Genomic DNA, 18,262 nt, shown 5'->3' with positions numbered 1-18,262 from the left:
AAAAATTAAGTTATTTTAATAATTATTTTAATATAATATCAGTTAAAAAAAATCCACCATTATCTATCGAATAAAAAAATTTACTCGAATTACACATATCATAACTTATAATGTATTATCTATGTTCATGCATCTATTTTTCCTATGTTGGCAAGGAATATCCTTAATTCCTTACCAATATAGTTGGATGTTGCATGCATCTATTTTTCCCATGTTGGCCCATCTTTTTCACGATGGAAACCCAAAAAGGTTGATTCGTAACCCATTTAACCCAAATCCGAATTAACCATTTAATTTAGAATCGAATCACGACTCGAACGGGTCAACCGGCTATTATTAAACATGGCAATTATTTGACTTAGGTGGTTTCATTTTTATTGAAATGTAGGATAAACTAATTTCGTATATCGTATTTACATTTGTTGTGAGTTGTGACTATGTGAGTGAACAATTTCTCTAAATAAAGAAGACATGCCAAAATTCAAATGGGCCACTAACAAAGTGAATGAGGAAGACGGGTGTGAAAGATTGGAGTGATCATTACATTACATCTAAGATAAGACGAGATAGGCTTAAAGGGGACAAACATGAAAAAAGAGCTATCCGTATCTATATGTAGAGTTGTATCACAACATGTAGTTATCAAACTCGGGAGAGATTATACATGAAGGCTTTATTTTTTTTGACTGAAATGGATCTGTTTTTAACTAAATTGAATATATAGGATTTGAACTGAACTGAATTTATAGGATCTGAACTAAACTTATAGGATTTAAATTGAACGGAACTTATAGGATCTAAACTGAACTGAACTTATAGGATCTGAACTGAACTTATAGGATCTGAACTGAACTTAACTTATAGGATTTGAACTTAACTTACACGATCCGAATTTAAATTAACTTAAATATTATTATTATTATTGTTATTGTTATTGTTATTATTTATTACTATTATTTTTTTTATAAAACCACAAGTTTTATTATTATTATTATTATTATTATAAAAATAAACGCAAATTTTTATTGAGATTAAACAAATTTTTTACAAGAAATTAGTGGGTAGCCAAGAGAGAACACTAATAAGAAAATATAGTCTAAAACACAAGGTAAAATAATAACAATTTTCCGCTTTATATACATTGGTTTGTTCATACATTATACTATGGTTACATAACGAAAAAAAATAATGAGAAGAGTGATAATTTTGGTCTAAAAATTATAATGTATATATGTATCAAACAATTAATAATGTCAAATGTTTTTGCGTCGGTTTTAAAAATAACACTTTGTATATAACTTTTCTAAATTGGATTTATAGGATCTGAACTTATAGGATTTGAACTGAACTATAGAATCTGAACTGAACTGAACTTATAGGATCTGAACTGAACTGAACTTATAGGATTTGAACTGAACTTATAGGATATGATCTGAACTGAACTGAATTTATAGGATCTGGAGTGAACTTAAATTAAGTGACTTTAAGTCTAAAAGAACAGGGTCTAAGTTACCTTCAGTATTTCAAAGGAGATTGTCTCAGCTATTAGTACAAGATAAACTTGATTAACACCTAAAATAATATAGTGATCTACACCGTGATATTTTAAACAAGTTGGTATGCAAGGGTTCGATTTGTTGTTTTGCGAATGGTAAAATCAAACTTTGAACGAACCTATTCATTAAGTTGTTATGATTATCCTGAAAGAAATTTGTTACAATTATCGGTAAAAGACATACCTTATAAAAATAGATTCGATAAATAACTAAATGAACGTTATTTTTTAGGGTTTGAAAATAAGCAACACATTTGTCTTATATGCACGTATAAATTACCCGACTTAAAGGGAGATTTATTGATATTTTAATACAAGTCAATATGTAGGGGTTCGATTTGTTATTTTACAAATGGTAAAATCAAACTTTGAACGAACCTATTCATTAAATTATTGTGAATATTCTGAAATAATTTGTTACAATCATCCGTAAAAGAGATACCTTTAAAAATAGATTGATAAACAACTAAATGAATGTTTTTGATAGGATTTCAAAAACAATTTTATAACTAAGAACCTCTAAAATCCTACTAACTTCTTAGGAATTCAAGTTATTACGAGTAACTACACAATATTTAAAGGGTACAAACATAATTAGACATTGAGCAAATTCTAACACTAAAATCCTAATTTATATTTCGAATTAATATAATATAAAATCAATAAATTTAAACCATATTCGACTAATTCGTTAACCCGTTTACCCTTTCGCTATATATGAATCAATATATACAAGCTAGATTGTGACATTTTGGACGATTACTCTTAAAATTTAGCACATGGGATCTATCAAGAAGTGGGTCTAAAAAAATTTCATGCCATCCTTTCACGTTTTTAATTTTTCAAAAAAAATAAAATTTTGGGAGCAAGAGTGACTTGTGAGAAGATGTGTGTTGGGAGCCCCCAAGCATAAAATTGTCCCAAACAAGGGCACCGCCCCCAAATGCATGTCTTAATATTACCAAGACATGTAGGGGTCCTTCTATAAGTAGTGGAGGGTCCATTTTATGAGACATCGCATCAAAAATTCTTATATAAGATGAAAATATTCATCTTAAATATAAAACAAATCAAATAATATAAATAAGATAAAGCAGAATGTTTAGATATTAATAAAAACTTTATCGTATTTATGTATAAAATGTTATTTAACCTGTTTTATTATTCAGAAGAATATATCCGTTATAAAAGAGACTAATCGATAAGGGTTCAATTTAATTCTCATATCCCCCAACTCCTGGATTGTGGTTGCCGTCTCTATTCCTTTGATGTGGAGCTTTCGGATTTTTGGGGAGTTTTCACATGCCATTTACATACATGTCCATTTTGTCTATAAAGCCAATAAATCACATCTTGTTTTTATGTGGTTTGCTTATTTAATTGCCTTTTTCCATCATTTCTTTGATAGATTTGATCACATCTTTAACTTTGTCAATATATCTTGAAGTTGTTCTTACATGCATGATAAGCCACCCTAAGGAATGCCTACAAATCTACAATGTTAGTAGAATATAATTTGTAATTCAAGCAACAACCTAGCTAACTACCTAAGTGAATAGCATTTGAGAGATCAGAAAAACTTTGTAGGTCTCTAAGCTAGTAAAAGTGACTACTCATCTTACTCGGACTCTAATCAGCCTCGACTTGCTTTTAACTCGGACGAGGTCAAGATTAAATTTCAACAACCCAGTTCGACCCAAACTCGTACAAAGCCTTTACAAAGAAAAAGGTCTAAAGTGTCTGGCCTGATGACCTTCTTGCCAGGGTTAGGGCCAGGTCTAAGTCTGAACACACCTAACTTGTCCCTTCCCATGGACCAGGTCAAGGTTGGTTTAGCCAACTCGATTCGGTGACCGGGTTAGGACCCAAACCACCTCCAGTCTATAGCAACAAGCCAATTTTACAACAGAAAATAACCATTAGAGCATTTTGTAATTGAAATAAAAAGGATTATAAAAAGATGTATAAATGGTCAATTATGATATAAAATTTTGTTCAATAAAACAACTTCACGACATATTACACTTCAAAATGATCATTACCTAAGATGGTCATTGTTTTCATAAAAAAGAGTCATAATATACTTGATATGAATCTAACTTATTTTCCAGTTAGACTGTACTTTACATGATCAATAAACGACTCTTGGACCAGAACTTATACGGCGTAAAATTTGTATGTTACGTTTTGTCTTCCTAACTATATTATATCGTGAAACATTTTCTATATAACACATGTAAATACTTATGAGTTATATGATGTTGTTTTAACATATTTATCGTCATTTTTATAATTTTGTCCTCTAGAAATCAAAGATAAAAGAAAAGTCTAAATTAGAAAAGTCTGAAAAATTAATATGAACGAGTTAAATATAATTTAGATAAAATAGTCTTATAATAAATCATATTAGAACCGTTTATACGATTAGTAATTCTTAAAACTCTACTCGGCCCCTAAATAATGCCGATTTTTTAAATTCTTTTAATGGAAGTAATTTTAATTAAGCCAAGAATTAAGGGGATTTGGCTAAAAAATGATTACCACACGTCCACACCTACGAACAAAATTAATTAAATTTCTTACAATTTATAATACTTTTTTTTTTTTACTATTCCTCGAGTTTTCCTATGGATACGTATCTGTTTCGAAGATAACATGCATGAGATCTTCAACCTTTGAGTAAATGTTTGGTTAAAATCACATCAATTATGTTACGTTTTATAATGTTAAAATAGAGTAATACATGTCAGTCTGTCATCTTAGCTTGGAGAGAAGTTTTAAGGTATATTAAGGTCACCTAGTCATTATACTCTGTCATTAATTAATTAATTAATTAATCTGATTTCCAAATAATTAATTTCCCACTAAATTAAAGAGTACAATTAAGTATGGATATAAATAGTTAGTTTTCCTTAATACGGTCTTAAACTAAGACGAGAATGATGTTAATGTTTTATAATAAAAAATGATCACTTAATGATAAAAAAAGTTATAACTAAGATAAATTGATGGTCACAGTCTATATGTTTTAATTTTAGACGGATTCAGCCGTCTAAAATGAGAGGTTGCGAATAAATAATTTGATTAATCCAAGTATTGTTACATTAAATTGTATTTTGTAGGTCCTTGACATTTTCAGCCAATTAGGTAACATTGTAACAAATTAACAACTAACAAGAGAGATAATATATGAAATTAACGTGAAAGCATGAAAAGTGAGGCTAAATAAAGCCATGGTATGAATAAGACCAAAGATATCTTAGGTAGGTAGTTAAGACGGTTATATACTTATATTACGTATAATAGATTTTAGGTTCAAATATCTATCTAATCTTCATTCTATATTGTATTGTATGTATACATTGACAAACAAATACTCCGTATAAAATTTGTTTTAATATAGCAATTAAAGCAAAATTTACTGGCAATAAATCACAAGTTCGAATCTGCACACCCGGGTCCGAGTCCTTATATTATTCTTGGGTCTTTGTATTTTCACTTAAAAGAATAAAAATTCTTGATAACTATATGACGGAGGGGATGACATGAAGACCTAAAGCGACTGTGGCAACTTGAATTCATGAATTGTTGGTCTAAAAGGTTTTCAAAACAAAGTCGTTACTATTTAATTAGTTTAGTGGTATTAGTCAAATGTCAATACTTTGTGATGATCATTATAAATATTAGCAAATTAATAATGTGGAGTAGATAGTAAATGAATTGAAATGGGTTATGTCATGACCCATGTCTACATTAGCTAATGATCTAAATTGATCAAGCTCGATCGGAGCTCGGTCGGAAATAGATTAAGCATAGCAAGATTTAATTTATGCGGGTGACCCGAAAAGAGGCATCACACGGGTTTAGCCGGTTTATGACTTGTTAGTCGAAGTTATATTTCGAATGCCCTCATTCAAAACAATAGTTTTCGACCTTTTGTTCTAATAAAGATAAGTAAAACGTCCCGAATAAAAGTTATTTGAGGTAAGTAAAGGGTGCATTAGTGGTCCATAATTTCGAAATTTACTTAGAGCACCCGTATTAGCCCCCCTCGCTCCATCATTAATCATGGAATTATGAATAAGACTTTGTTGTTTCTTAATTTCAGCTCAACTTAGTTCAGTTTCATTCAGTTCAGTTTAGCTTAGCGTCATTCAGTTCAGTTCAGTTCAGTTCAATTCAACTCCTTTCAAAAAAAAAAAAAAAAAAACGGACCTAAATGGTTTTGGGTTACTATAATGCTCATGTCATGTCCAATGAGGTGCTTCAACGAGTTGTTTGTTTAATGTGATAGCAACATTCGTTCTTATTAACTTGGAATTGAAAGATAAACCGCTATAACTAATAATTTTGCTTATAGGTTGGGCCCTTATAACGACTTAATATATAAAAAACTATCACATTGTAATTAAGTTTATCAAACATGATATATACATAATGTTTGGGACTTATTAATTATATTATTTTAAACCTAATATTTATTTAAAAAAGTCTTATATCTTATCTTGGATTAGGAATTATATTACATTATGGCCGACCTTATAAAATATGATGACAGACAATGACATTTATTGATGACATTAAGCTTCAAATATACGATTATGTTGAAATGGTCACCCCTAATTTGTGTATATATACAACTAATAAATACGGAGTATAATGTTTAATAAAAGACGGAAAAACAATATATTTTACTTTCTTATCTCAAATTTGCAAAATTAATATCTCAGATTTGAACACATAACCTACCGTATATGAAACTGTGAATACTTACACTCAATCATTGAATTATAAGTAAACGAGTGATCATTTCTTCGTTGAAATATACATGAGCTTAAACTACTACCGGCAGTATTAAATCTCATTCTAACATAACTAAGATCTTTCACAACGGCCCACAATCTTAAATAGTACATGAAAAACTCACGTACAATCTTCCTCAATGTACACGAGTACACGCATAGATTATCTCGAAGTGTTGTTTCCTTGATCTCCTCTAATTACTAATTAATGGTTTCCTGTTCCGGTAATTAAGAACAGCTAGATCTTGGGAGTAACACACACAAACTAATCTCTAAATAATTAGTAAAATTAATTAAAATATTATAATAAAGGTTTTTTTAAAATGTGCCCTAATGACATATGTTAAGAAGACGTAAATGAAAAATTTGACAATAAATATGACATTGAAATCTGAAAAAGTGCTTTATTATTTTAGTCTTAAAAAACCGATTAATAAAACTTTTTATTTAAATCTCTTTAACATGTATTTTAAGGACGCGTTTTAGAAAAACTGATTAATAATAAGAGAAATGATAAATACAGCCCACTGAGTTATATTTAAACATTTAATATCCTTCTATATTTGGCATTAATTTAGAAAATAGAGAGTAAATTACACATAAATCAATGCAATTAATATACTCCGTATATATCAACTATTTATTTTCTCTTTTAGCTGCTTAAATACAACCCACTCGGTTGTATTTGGGTTATATTTAACATAACCCTAATAATAATTGGTAAATTAAAAAGGGCGGTGGCATGTAAATTAAGGCAAGTACGTACGAATGTACAAGTAGGCTTTAGTTAAGTGGAAGTACAGTAGTATTGTGTATACTTCTAGGTATATTTTTATAGGATAAAGAATGAAATTAAAGCCAAAAAAAAAAACGTAACAAGGACAAAACCTCAGAGCAGCTTTTCGATTTAAAGAAGAGTTGTAGTATTGTAGTAACATGTAACTTGTCCATGCAATCATTTTTTAAGGTCAAATTACCATATAAATATCTAAATTATTGTCAATTCGGTAGAAGCAGATCTATAATAACGTATAACGTTAATAGAATACAGTTTAATAAATTATAATGGTGGATTTGAGTATCAAATTAAATTAACAGAATTAAGAAATAATGTTTAATAATTAATAATTAATTGGTTATAGAATAATTAGATTACTTTCATGTATAAATTGAATACGCTATTAGCAGCATATTAAAAAAAATAATAGGTTACTGTCAATATGCTATTAGAATATGTTTACCAAAAACTTGAAATTAACAGATTAATTGGTTAATCTACGTACTATTTAGGCCGTAATCTATGAGTTCATCAAAATTGGCCTTTAATCAATTACATATGTTTGTTCTTTATACAAAGACAAAGGACAAGAGATCATACATGCATGATTAAAGACAATTTGCTTGATTATGTGAAAGCTTGTCAACTTATGCATGGTTCAAACAAAAACGTACATAAATAACCGAGGCATCCAAATAAAAAAAAAAAAAAAAAAAAAAAACCTTCCAGAGAATCCGAATGAAAAATCGAGTGGTTTAAAAACAATTTATACTCTATCTCGCTCCAAATCCAAATACCATGATTCGATTGTTTTTTGAGCCCGTGTTGCCGTGTTGGTCGGTTTTCTTCGCTTTCGAGAAATTTGAAAATACGGGGTATTTGAATTTAAACGGATTGAATTTGATAGTTCTTTGAGTGAGCTAGTTGTACGTACATACACTTGTATGTACGTAATGTAGTAAGTAGTCTAGGCAAGATTTCCCTTTGAAAAGATGTTTGCATTTTGTCGTGTCGTTTTCTATACATATTTGTCTTGGTATCCTTATTTGCTCCCTGTCTTTATTTTTTCTGCATCTTCCCCCTTAAAACTGCCTTATTTCCCATTCTACCCATACACACGACTTTTAGCCCCTTTTTTCGGGACTGAAAGACTCTAAATACGAAACTAAACTGAATTGAACTTAGCTGAATTAAGTCGAAAATAACAGACTTTGGTTTAACTTTACAAACATGGGAATGCTAAGTGCTAACAATCTAACATTATAGGAAAATATGTACATAATTCTTACCTTTTATTAATATAATAAAATAGGAAAATGCAAAAAATGAAATTAATTTCATAATTAATTAAATTAAATGAAGCATTAGATAACAATTATGTACAAACAAAATGGACTAACAATCTTTGATCCCCAAATTGTGACTTCAATTTCAAGATCTTCATAGAATAAAAAATTAGTTAGCGCGTTATCTGGTCGTACTGGGTCATCCCATGTATGTTTTACGAGAGTCTAACGAGTCGTTATTTCTACACAATATCCTCTGGATGGACCTGCATGACCTTGGATTGTTTGTCATGAAATCTGAAGCTCATTGCTCTAGGTTTCACTTCCTCCTTACTGATACTGGTAGCACATTTTTCGCTCCGAAAGCTCACTGTTCTGCTCTTTAATTCCCCTCTGTTTGTTGTTAGTTCATCTAATAGTTCTGAATCCGAAACTTCCATTTCTTCTTCACTTACTATTCCAAAATCCGGTGTTACATCGCCCTGGATAAAAAAAAAACATGAACACGAATTATTCATACAGCAAGTTTTGCGTGAGACAGTTTCATATATATGCCAGATTATGAATACACATCTAGATGGTCATACTCAACAGTGGTTAAAAGAGCAAAATCTGGTGAAGCATTTTTTATCTGAGTCCATGCTTTATAGAATTCGTGCCTGTTACTTTCGGATGGCTTACCTGGTATACGCGGTTTACAGGTAGGGGTGGGCATAATCCGACCCGGACCGGAAAAATGGACCGGTCCGGACCGGAATCGAGTGGACCGGAACCGGAATTACTTCGGTCCACCATTTTCCAAGATTCCGGTTTCCGATCCAGTCCGGTCCGGGACCGGTATTTTACGGTCCGGACCGTTTTGGACCGGAATGCTCGGAATTATTGTTTTTTTCATTTTTTTTTCTTAAAATTGTATTTTTATTCCGGTCCAACCGGTACAATGGACCGGAATTTGAAAAAGTGGGTAATTCCGGTCCAACCGGTCCGATCTTGGACCGAAATTTATCCGGTCCGGTCCCGGACCGGAATTTTTGTAATCCGGTCCGTGACTTTTGCCGATTCCGGTTTTGGACCGGTGCCCAGCCCTATTTGCAGGCTATCAAAAGTAGCGGCTGCGGGTTTCCTCGTCAAAAAAAAAAAAAAAAGAAGAAGAATTACATACCCTGAAAGAGAAGGAGGCCCAACGAAGAGAGTGTCGAGACTTGGAGTTACCAAGGACTTCTTCATACTCAACCGCGTCTAGTTCATGTAAGTGATGTGCCTCGAAATACTTGGGAAGAACAAGATGCCGAAAGATTATTAGTACAAAGAATGGCAGGGGAAATATTATCCCTACTAAAGGTATCCATGTCATGCAATAGCATATGAGCAAGTACACCAGTTGGAATACTGTAAAGGCTGTAATCACTTTCATTGGGACTGATTCGATGTATGATGGATGATCCCGTTCCAATACCCTGCCATTGTATGCACACAACATTATAGACGCGACATTGATGGGTTGGGACAAACATAGTACTAGTGATTAAGAACAGAACTGAATTGAACTTATAGGATCTGAACTGGACTGAACTGAACTGAACTTCTAGGATCTCAAGTGACTTTAAGTCGAAAAGAACAGGGCCTTACTTGTGTAATCTACATTTCGGAACAAAAAGAAGCATGATTCTTTGCCAGAACTGGTTACCGGAGAGACTAGAAATGGCCATATAAGCAAGGTAGCCCCAGAGTAACGACGATGGCATTCGTTTAATAACAGGCATGGCGAAAAATGACAGTACAAGGAGAAAAGATTGTAACAGGTTGCTTAATCTTTGTTCATTCACGCGTACTGGTAAGTGGTTATCGATGTGCTTCTCTAGGTGATCGACTGTCGTATGTTTCTCACTCGCTTTGATATCATTATTTTCTCCCTTTGTCATCACTGCTTGCCTTAATTCGTCTAGCTCTTTCACGACTTCGTTTGTCTGCAAATCAATTAACAATGATTGAGTATTACGATTTGTTCTAAAATTTCTCGTTGAAGTGGCAAATAATCGAGGTTTAATCTTTACCTTGTTGTTCATGTCCAATTCAAGGAACATGTCTTGCATCTTGCCATAGATTTCATGGTTGCTTGCCTTCTTTCTTATGCTTTCTTTCGCGCTTTCAACTAACTTTCTTCGCAGCAGCTGTCATAACAGAACCAACAACACCGACATATTAGTTACACACTTACACTAATACGGTATTACCTTAATTCCCCAAAGCTCGACAGTCTCCTGCCTATGTCAGACTAAGGCCCTGTTTTTTTTTTGCTTAATTTCAGCTCGTTTCATTTCTGCTCAGCGCTATTCAGTTTAGTTCAATTTAACTCTTTCTTCAACTCTATTCAATTTAGCAAAGTTCCATTCAATTAAGTTCACTCCAACTCAGCTCCATTAAGTTCAATTCAGCTACTTTTAGCCGAAAAGAACAGAGCCAAAATGGTAGGACGTACATAACTTCACTCGTGTATTGAGAAAACAGAGAAATTATGTCGACAATGTTATTAGAAACCTGTCTTTTGAGAACGGCGAGGCTCTTGGTGTGCATTGGTGAATGAGGAAGTGTAGCATATGAAGGAGGAAGTCCGAGCAACCCGCAAATCAATGTCTGTAAATTAATCATACTTAATTAGCACAGTCCAAGCTGTAACCATTGTAATGTAAAGAAACTAATGACTAACCATAAATCCGAGAAGAAAGATGTCATAGTGATAAGCAGAAGGGTTCTTAAGATTAAAGTCCTTCTGTTGAGCCATTTTCGAAGCGACATTATGCTCGAAAAAGAACAGTCCTGCTAACATTAAACCTGGAATGAAGGCTCCTAGTATGTATAACGGAGGCACATCCGCCATTTTCTGCAATATCACAATAGCAACAAACCAGGCTGTCAGCAGATGTCAACTAGCTTAGTTGGTAAAGTCATGAGCTATGATACTCATGACCTGGGTTCGAACACCGTCAGCATCAAAATTTGGCAAATTCTTGAGCACGTCGAAAAATTAAGTAGTTGGGAGAAGAATGTAGATACCTTAGCAATAGTCCAAGGGTGCAACGAATCGGAATCCCAAGGTTGTGGACTGAATAACCTTCTAGGAACTCCAGAAGGAACTTTACCAGGAACAGCATATGATATTGCAGTCCATACAATTACCATTAAAGGAACTCCGAATTCTGCTATGAAATTTCTAATACGGCCTGCACGAAATTAAACTAATTACGTAAAATCTCTATGATTACAGCTTCAGCCTATAGATGTAGTTATCTAGCTAACCTGTGCCGCACCACCAGGACCGTGCCTTTCTAGTTTGAAAGGCGGTGTAGAGAAAGACCGAAGAAAATATGATTGCGAGTAATCCATTTGAGTAAAGCCACTCGAATTGATACTCGTCGTAGTTTGAATCCTTGCCTTTCGGAACTTGAAACTCGCTCACAATTCCCTTAATGATCAAAAATTTGTCTTAGAATTGATCCATAGTTTTAACAGTCGATATTATTTAACCAGCAAAGTCGAGTAGAGTCAGTAGACGAGTACCTTGATTGATTCTTGGATGAAAAGAAGTGCAATTAAGATCTCAATAAGCTCCTCTGCCATCCTTGTGAACCGGTCAATGATCGCACAAGCGTTAAAAATGGCTGATAACATTAGTAAAAGCGCTGTCCATACGCATACCCTGCCAATTTTTAACCTCATGAGAAGTAAAAATAGACGAGATTTTTTGGAGGTTCCCAATACTTGAACCCGTGACGTTTTTGTCATGCTGACACTAATAGAGCTGGCCTTAGCACGGGCTGACCCGGCCCGCCTTGTTACTTTAGCCAATCTGGCCCGCCCCGGCCCGCCCTTGGTCCGGGTCCTAAATTTCCACCGGCCCGCCATTTTAGTAAAAAAAATACACAAGCTCGCCAGCTCGGCCCGCCCTCAGCCCGTCCTCCACCCATCACGGGCCTGGCCCGGATCAAACATACCCCCAGTCCGGCTCGGCCAAGCCTGCCCCTCCCACTGGCCGGTTCAGGGCCTGACCAGAAGAGTCTGGCCCGTCCCTGGCCAACCGGCCCGGCCCGGACAGCTCTAGACACTAATACTATGTGAGAAGACCATCTCAACTAAAACAGATATATACATTATACAACATTACCGTGTGCAATGAAAAACACGGGTAATCAAGAAATTGTTATCGAATGACTCGAAAATTACGTCATCATAGCAAAAGCGACAATAGTAAGAAAATCGGTCAGGCGCGTACGTACCAGGATGTCCAAGCCAAGAAAAGAGGATGGCCTAAATCATGTCTTTGTAAAGCAAACTTGTAGAAGAAAGTATACATAAGAACAGTTGGTTCTGCAACACCTTGTATTAAAAGTGGCTGTCCACCTATTATTGAATGTATCATCCCACATATTGCTGTTGATGCTAATGTTTGTACTGAACTTAAATTTCCACCTATTAAGTTATTATTAACGTGAGATGGTCTTTCAGAAGACTTAATAATTAATCGCGTTATGTGACATTTTGTAATTAGGAGCGAACCTGTTTTTTTGTTTAGTAGCTCGCCGAAGGCAATGGCAGGAAGAGCAGAGGCAAAGAAGACCGATGTAGCCGGAACTAATATCCTATATATAATGTTGGCATTAACGTTAGACAAACGAATGATCGTACAATTTTAGAAAATCATCGAGACTAACACAAATTCTTATACGAAACTGTCTTATACAGTTATACTATACGAGTGTTATATACAGTATATAAACAGTGAACCATTGTAATTTGTACTCCGTATATCATACTGATCAGTTTATGACAATTATATGTACGATTATGTATACTCTAATTGTAGAATGATATCGTGCTAAGTCGTTATTATAAGACAATCTTAAAAAAAAACATGTATTAGGATATTAGGTCCATTAGGGCCGACTATCATTAGGGTTAAGTTATGAGTTACGGCAGCTACCGTCTAGGGTTTAGACTATTGTGATTTATTATATATATCGTCATGTATTCAATGAGAAACACAACTCAATAATACAGTTACGTTTATGAAATAATCTCCTCTCTATAATCTTAACAGCATGACTTATACGAAAACCGTCTCATACAAAAACTTAATACGAGAACATACCTAGCTCCAGAATGTATGCCATTTGTCCAATCTTGTTTGTAACACAAAAGTCGTCCTCGTACATCGTTTATAATTCCTTTAAATGGAGTCTTTAAGTTCTCCATTTCTTACCTGCAGTGCCAAGTACTCAAGTTAACTACCTAACTAGACAATTATCAACATTTTCGGATCCTTCATAATAGAATTCGAAGAACCAAATACATCTTAGCCTTTTGTTTAAGACAATTACTCGAGGGCTGGGGGTACCAAAAATTATGGATTTTTTCCCAATCGATACATAGGGCCCCTATGTATCGATTGGTGAATTTTTATTGCATTTTACTACAAAAATGCTCTGTACTAAATACTCCGTATTAATTTGTAATTTCTATATGTAACTCAATAGTTTGCATACATTTTCAGGAACGTATTGTTACAAATTTTCACACAAATTACGAAACAAGTAGATTAACATTGTCAAATTAATCATCATATATAATATGCATGCAATAATGTTTACACTTCACTTTTTCACATTCATTTACCATTGTTTGCTAATCTTACTACGTACTCCGTATATACGAAATAACAAAAATATTTTAAAAACAATAATCGCTATACCTTAAATTTAAACCTTGGCGTATCCCTAGCTCGTGTTTGTACTACGTACAAGTGTACAACTTATTACAAGTAGTGCTAATAAGAGTTACCTTGTAGAAATCGAAACTATATATCAATATCACTATGATATATAGGCGGAACTTCAATTTTTTTATATTTTGATTAGCGATGTTTTTAATTAAAGTCGGATCGAATTATATTACTAAGGATTAATTAAGAGACAACGATACTGTATTGCTGGTTTATATAGGAGATAATTGGTCATTTGTCAATGATAACAAAAATTACTAGATAATTAACGTACGTAATCGTAATCTAGTTTTAGTTTTGCATGATCAAGCAAAGGATTAATTAGGATATTCAGTGTTTTGCATAAAACGTGGGCGGCAAAACTTTAAAATTTTGCATGCTTCTATCTAATTCTAGTAATTAATTACAATAATACGTTTATCTAATACCCTAGAATTGACGATGGTTTTGTTTGAATAAATCTTTCCCCAAATATACATCACAATCTCGGTTTTATTCCGTACATAAAATAATGACAAAATGTACGAAAGGGATCTTAGTTTAGCGGTTAAAACATGTATTATTATCGGTAATTTTTTGCATGACATTGCGTCTCTTTTGACAACCAAATAAACATAAATTATTGATAATATAGGTTTTTTTATTAAAAATGTACGAAGTATTTATTCATTTCTTTCATCGTATTATGTATGTTAGGTACATATATATGGTATACCTTATGTGTTCCGTTTCAATTATTTATTTATATACTCCCTCCTATTCGGGGTTTTCTTCCCCTTTGATGTGGGCACAAGATTTTAGGAGATGATTAAAGAATGAATAAAGAAATATGGTGGGGTTTGTGAATTGGAGAGAGAAATGAATAATTATGAATTAAATAATAAGGAATTGTGAGTTAGGTGGAGTTTGGTGATAGAAGAGAGGGATGAATAAAATAAGAGTAAAAGTTGGGTGGGGTTTGGTAATAGGAGAGAGGGATGAATAAAATAAGAGTAAAAGTTTCCAAAATAAGAAAGGGGAAGAAAACCTGAATAATCCGTTTAAGGAAATAGGGAAGAAAATGGTGAATAGGAGAGAGTATATTATATATTTGACTAAATAACGCAACACTCTCTTACAAAGAGTTAAAAATTAAAGGTAAACAACTTAGTGAGACCGAAATCGTATTATAGTACGTAGATAAGATATAATGACCTTTATTTGGAAAGTCAAGGGCTCAAGACAACTAAAGGGAGATGAATCTGACTAATAAGTTTGTCACATATGAGCGCCATTATGGCATTATGCATGGTGCATGGATCAACTATAGGCTTTCGGCCTACGTACATAGTATTTTTGTTTGAATAATTTGAATTCCTGATAATATATTTTAGGTACGCGCACGTTGTTTTACTCAGTTCACGATATTAATAATAAGTATAATTATATATATCCTTGTTTGTCATTTAATTTAATACGAAGTAAATAAATAAATAAAAGTTCTTGCTTATGTAATGTTATTAATTATAATCAAACCCTTCGAACAAAATATATCTCTTATATGATGTCAATCGCGTAGAAATTAAAGATCGGCGGCAGCGATAGTTTAATTTGCTTATATTATAAAATTTCAGTGTCAAAATTGATGGGTGCATGTACGAGGATAATGTTAAACACTAGCATGTACTCCGTAATTATCATTTAATTAGGATAGATAATAATATTATGTGAGAGTACTAAGTCAAAAGAAAATTTATATTTTATGATTTAATTTAGACGGAGTATATTAATTTTTATATATAAGCATTAAGACTAAAAAACATTCTTTTAATTGTTGTTTCTTTTATGTAAATCAGGTCATTCACCGTCAATAATAATGATAATTTCTTTATCTCGGATGCTCTTTAAAGAAATAACGACAAACATTCATTTCAGCTATCAAATACCATGTTTATCAAACTGTAAAAGAAAGTAGATTTATAAATTATAATAACGGATAACGTTAATAAATAGCCAAATAAGGCTGCCAAAGTGTAAGCATAAATTATGCGATACTTGGACTGCGTCTTAGGAGGCTTATCATTTTGTTTATTGAGAAGATTACCTGCTTATCAGTTTGAAAAATGAAAATTTGTGACATCACACCTACCTACGAAGTATATACCACTGGGAACTGGATATTGAAGTATTGATAGATCATAGATGTACGTGGAGCATGAATCTAAATCAAAATAAAACATTTTTCAGTCAAATACTAGCTACTTGCAAATGTAGATTTAGCATCACTTGTGGAGCTAGGAGAGCTAACAGGGACGGTCGCGTTTCTAACGGTTGACTTTTTTAATGTTTTTAGTTAAATTTTTAAAAAAACAAAATCGAATGTGACTTATATTATTACCCATCCGCTTCCCCTAAAATTTTTTGCCCCCTAAGCTAAAATTCTGAATTTCTGACTCCGCCACTGTTCAGCATTAATCGCAATTGGTAACACAACTAATAAGATTATTCACATTTATCCCTTAAAAAGTAGCGGTCTGATATGAAACTACGATACTATGTTTAAATTCGATACAATGTCTTTACCAGTCAAGTTTATATGATTCACTTTTATATATACTCTCTTCTTTCCTGTTCATTTATTTACATTTACTTTCGTCACAAATCTCAATATTATTAAATGACAAATCAACCAAAGTATATGTGATTGATCAAATTAGTTATAAAGAGCATTTACAATATAGAATTATAAGCAAAATGACTAAAATATCTGAAAATAAAATAAGTAAACAAATAACCGGAACGAACAGAGCACAAACGTTCAAATCTCTAATCATCTTTGTAATTTCACTCGAGAACTAATGTAGGAGGTCGGGAGTGGGCTGATAAAAGTCCATAACCATAACTTGGCTTGATTTCACAATTTGGCTTTTTGAACAAGCTGACCCGTAAACGTCTTACATCTTAAATTGCTTAGACTTGGACCAACACACAACCACAATCCACGAAACTCCAGCCTGGATCCGACCTCCGATTGCCCTGGCCCACAGGTCTCACAAACCGATGATCCACACGCTAGTACACCACCCACCCAGTTATGTTTAGAATACGTGATTTATAGACCCGTCGGTCTCCCTTAAGACGAGCTATTTTGATCTTTTTCCAAAAAGACGGGATTTTGAGACCATCTTAGTATCTTACTATTAAACTAGTATAGTTCCCGTGCAAACGCACGGCTTTTTTAGAGGAGGATATTAGAGTTTATAACAATTAATTTACAGTAATTTAACTCATTTTGAAATTTAATGAGAAAATATACTATCGTTGTGTCTCATATTATGAGTTGTAAAATAGAAGGTTCAACCGCTTTACCCGGAATAAGATTTGTGTGTTTTGCAAATACTATTTTGTTACATTGGTTTTAAAAAGAATGATATTATATCATTACATTTTTACATCCACTAAAAGCATAAATAATTAGCATAAATAATTTATTAACTGATGATCTTTGAGTACAATCAAATAAGAGATATATTAAGAAAGATTTTATTTATTTATGGCATGTAAATATAAAGAGGATAATAATGAGATTAATTAATGAATGTGGGGCCACTATTATAAGCTAAATAATTAGGGGGAAACTTGAGCGGGAAAAATTGGAGTTTTGTTATAGTATATAGGGGATGTTTCACTTTTGAAAAACAAGTTACCATAAGCGGTAAAATTAGTTGGACCATTGTGGTTATATTTGATCATAAAATTGTCACAAAATCCCATCTTTTTGGAAAGACGAAAATGGTCCGTCTGAAACAAGAATTTGTGTTTATAGACCACGGCTTTATTCTTTTGGACTTAATTTCAACTCATTTCAGTTCAGTTTAGATCCATTTAGTTTAGTTCAACAAATGCAAAAGCAAGTTTAAATTTGATTTAGGAAATTTAAATTTTTACGAATTTTTTTTTTCCGAATTAATGATCTCACGATCAACTTAAGATAGACAAATTAATTTTATTTTTTTTTTTGAAAAAAGGAGATATTTTGGAAAAAAAATGCGAACGGGTAGCATGAGAATTATCCGATAACTTATT

At 32.8% G+C, this 18,262-nt stretch overlaps 1 protein-coding gene across 1 annotated transcript; it reads right to left on the bottom strand.

The window, feature by feature from the left end:
* Positions 1-8,621: 8,621 nt before the first annotated feature.
* Positions 8,622-13,631, bottom strand: LOC141612923 (boron transporter 4-like). Its single transcript, XM_074431671.1, has 11 exons — positions 13,568-13,631; positions 12,696-13,092; positions 11,980-12,118; positions 11,719-11,884; positions 11,476-11,642; positions 11,129-11,302; positions 10,960-11,055; positions 10,476-10,592; positions 10,051-10,388; positions 9,584-9,878; positions 8,622-8,903 (listed from the first exon to the last, which is right to left on the bottom strand). The coding sequence occupies exons 1-11, from the start codon at positions 13,629-13,631 to the stop codon at positions 8,664-8,666; spliced, it is 2,193 nt and encodes a 730-aa protein (XP_074287772.1). The 3' UTR covers positions 8,622-8,663.
* Between the last annotated feature and the right edge of the window lie 4,631 nt (positions 13,632-18,262).

This window comes from Silene latifolia, chromosome 11, assembly GCF_048544455.1.
Source record: "Silene latifolia isolate original U9 population chromosome 11, ASM4854445v1, whole genome shotgun sequence".
In the NCBI taxonomy this organism is placed as follows: Eukaryota; Viridiplantae; Streptophyta; class Magnoliopsida; order Caryophyllales; family Caryophyllaceae; genus Silene; species Silene latifolia.
This window is presented reverse-complemented; position numbering and strand designations above follow the sequence as displayed.

Coding starts and splice junctions, on each gene's coding strand:
- LOC141612923 (XM_074431671.1), bottom strand. CDS start 13,631: ATGTACGAGGACGACTTTTGTGTTACAAACAAGATTGGACAAATGGCA. Junction 13,093..13,567: donor GGCATACATTCTGGAGCTAG/GTATGTTCTCGT, acceptor GTACGATCATTC/GTTTGTCTAACGTTAATGCC. Junction 11,885..11,979: donor TCATCCAAGAATCAATCAAG/GTACTCGTCTAC, acceptor TTGATCATTAAG/GGAATTGTGAGCGAGTTTCA.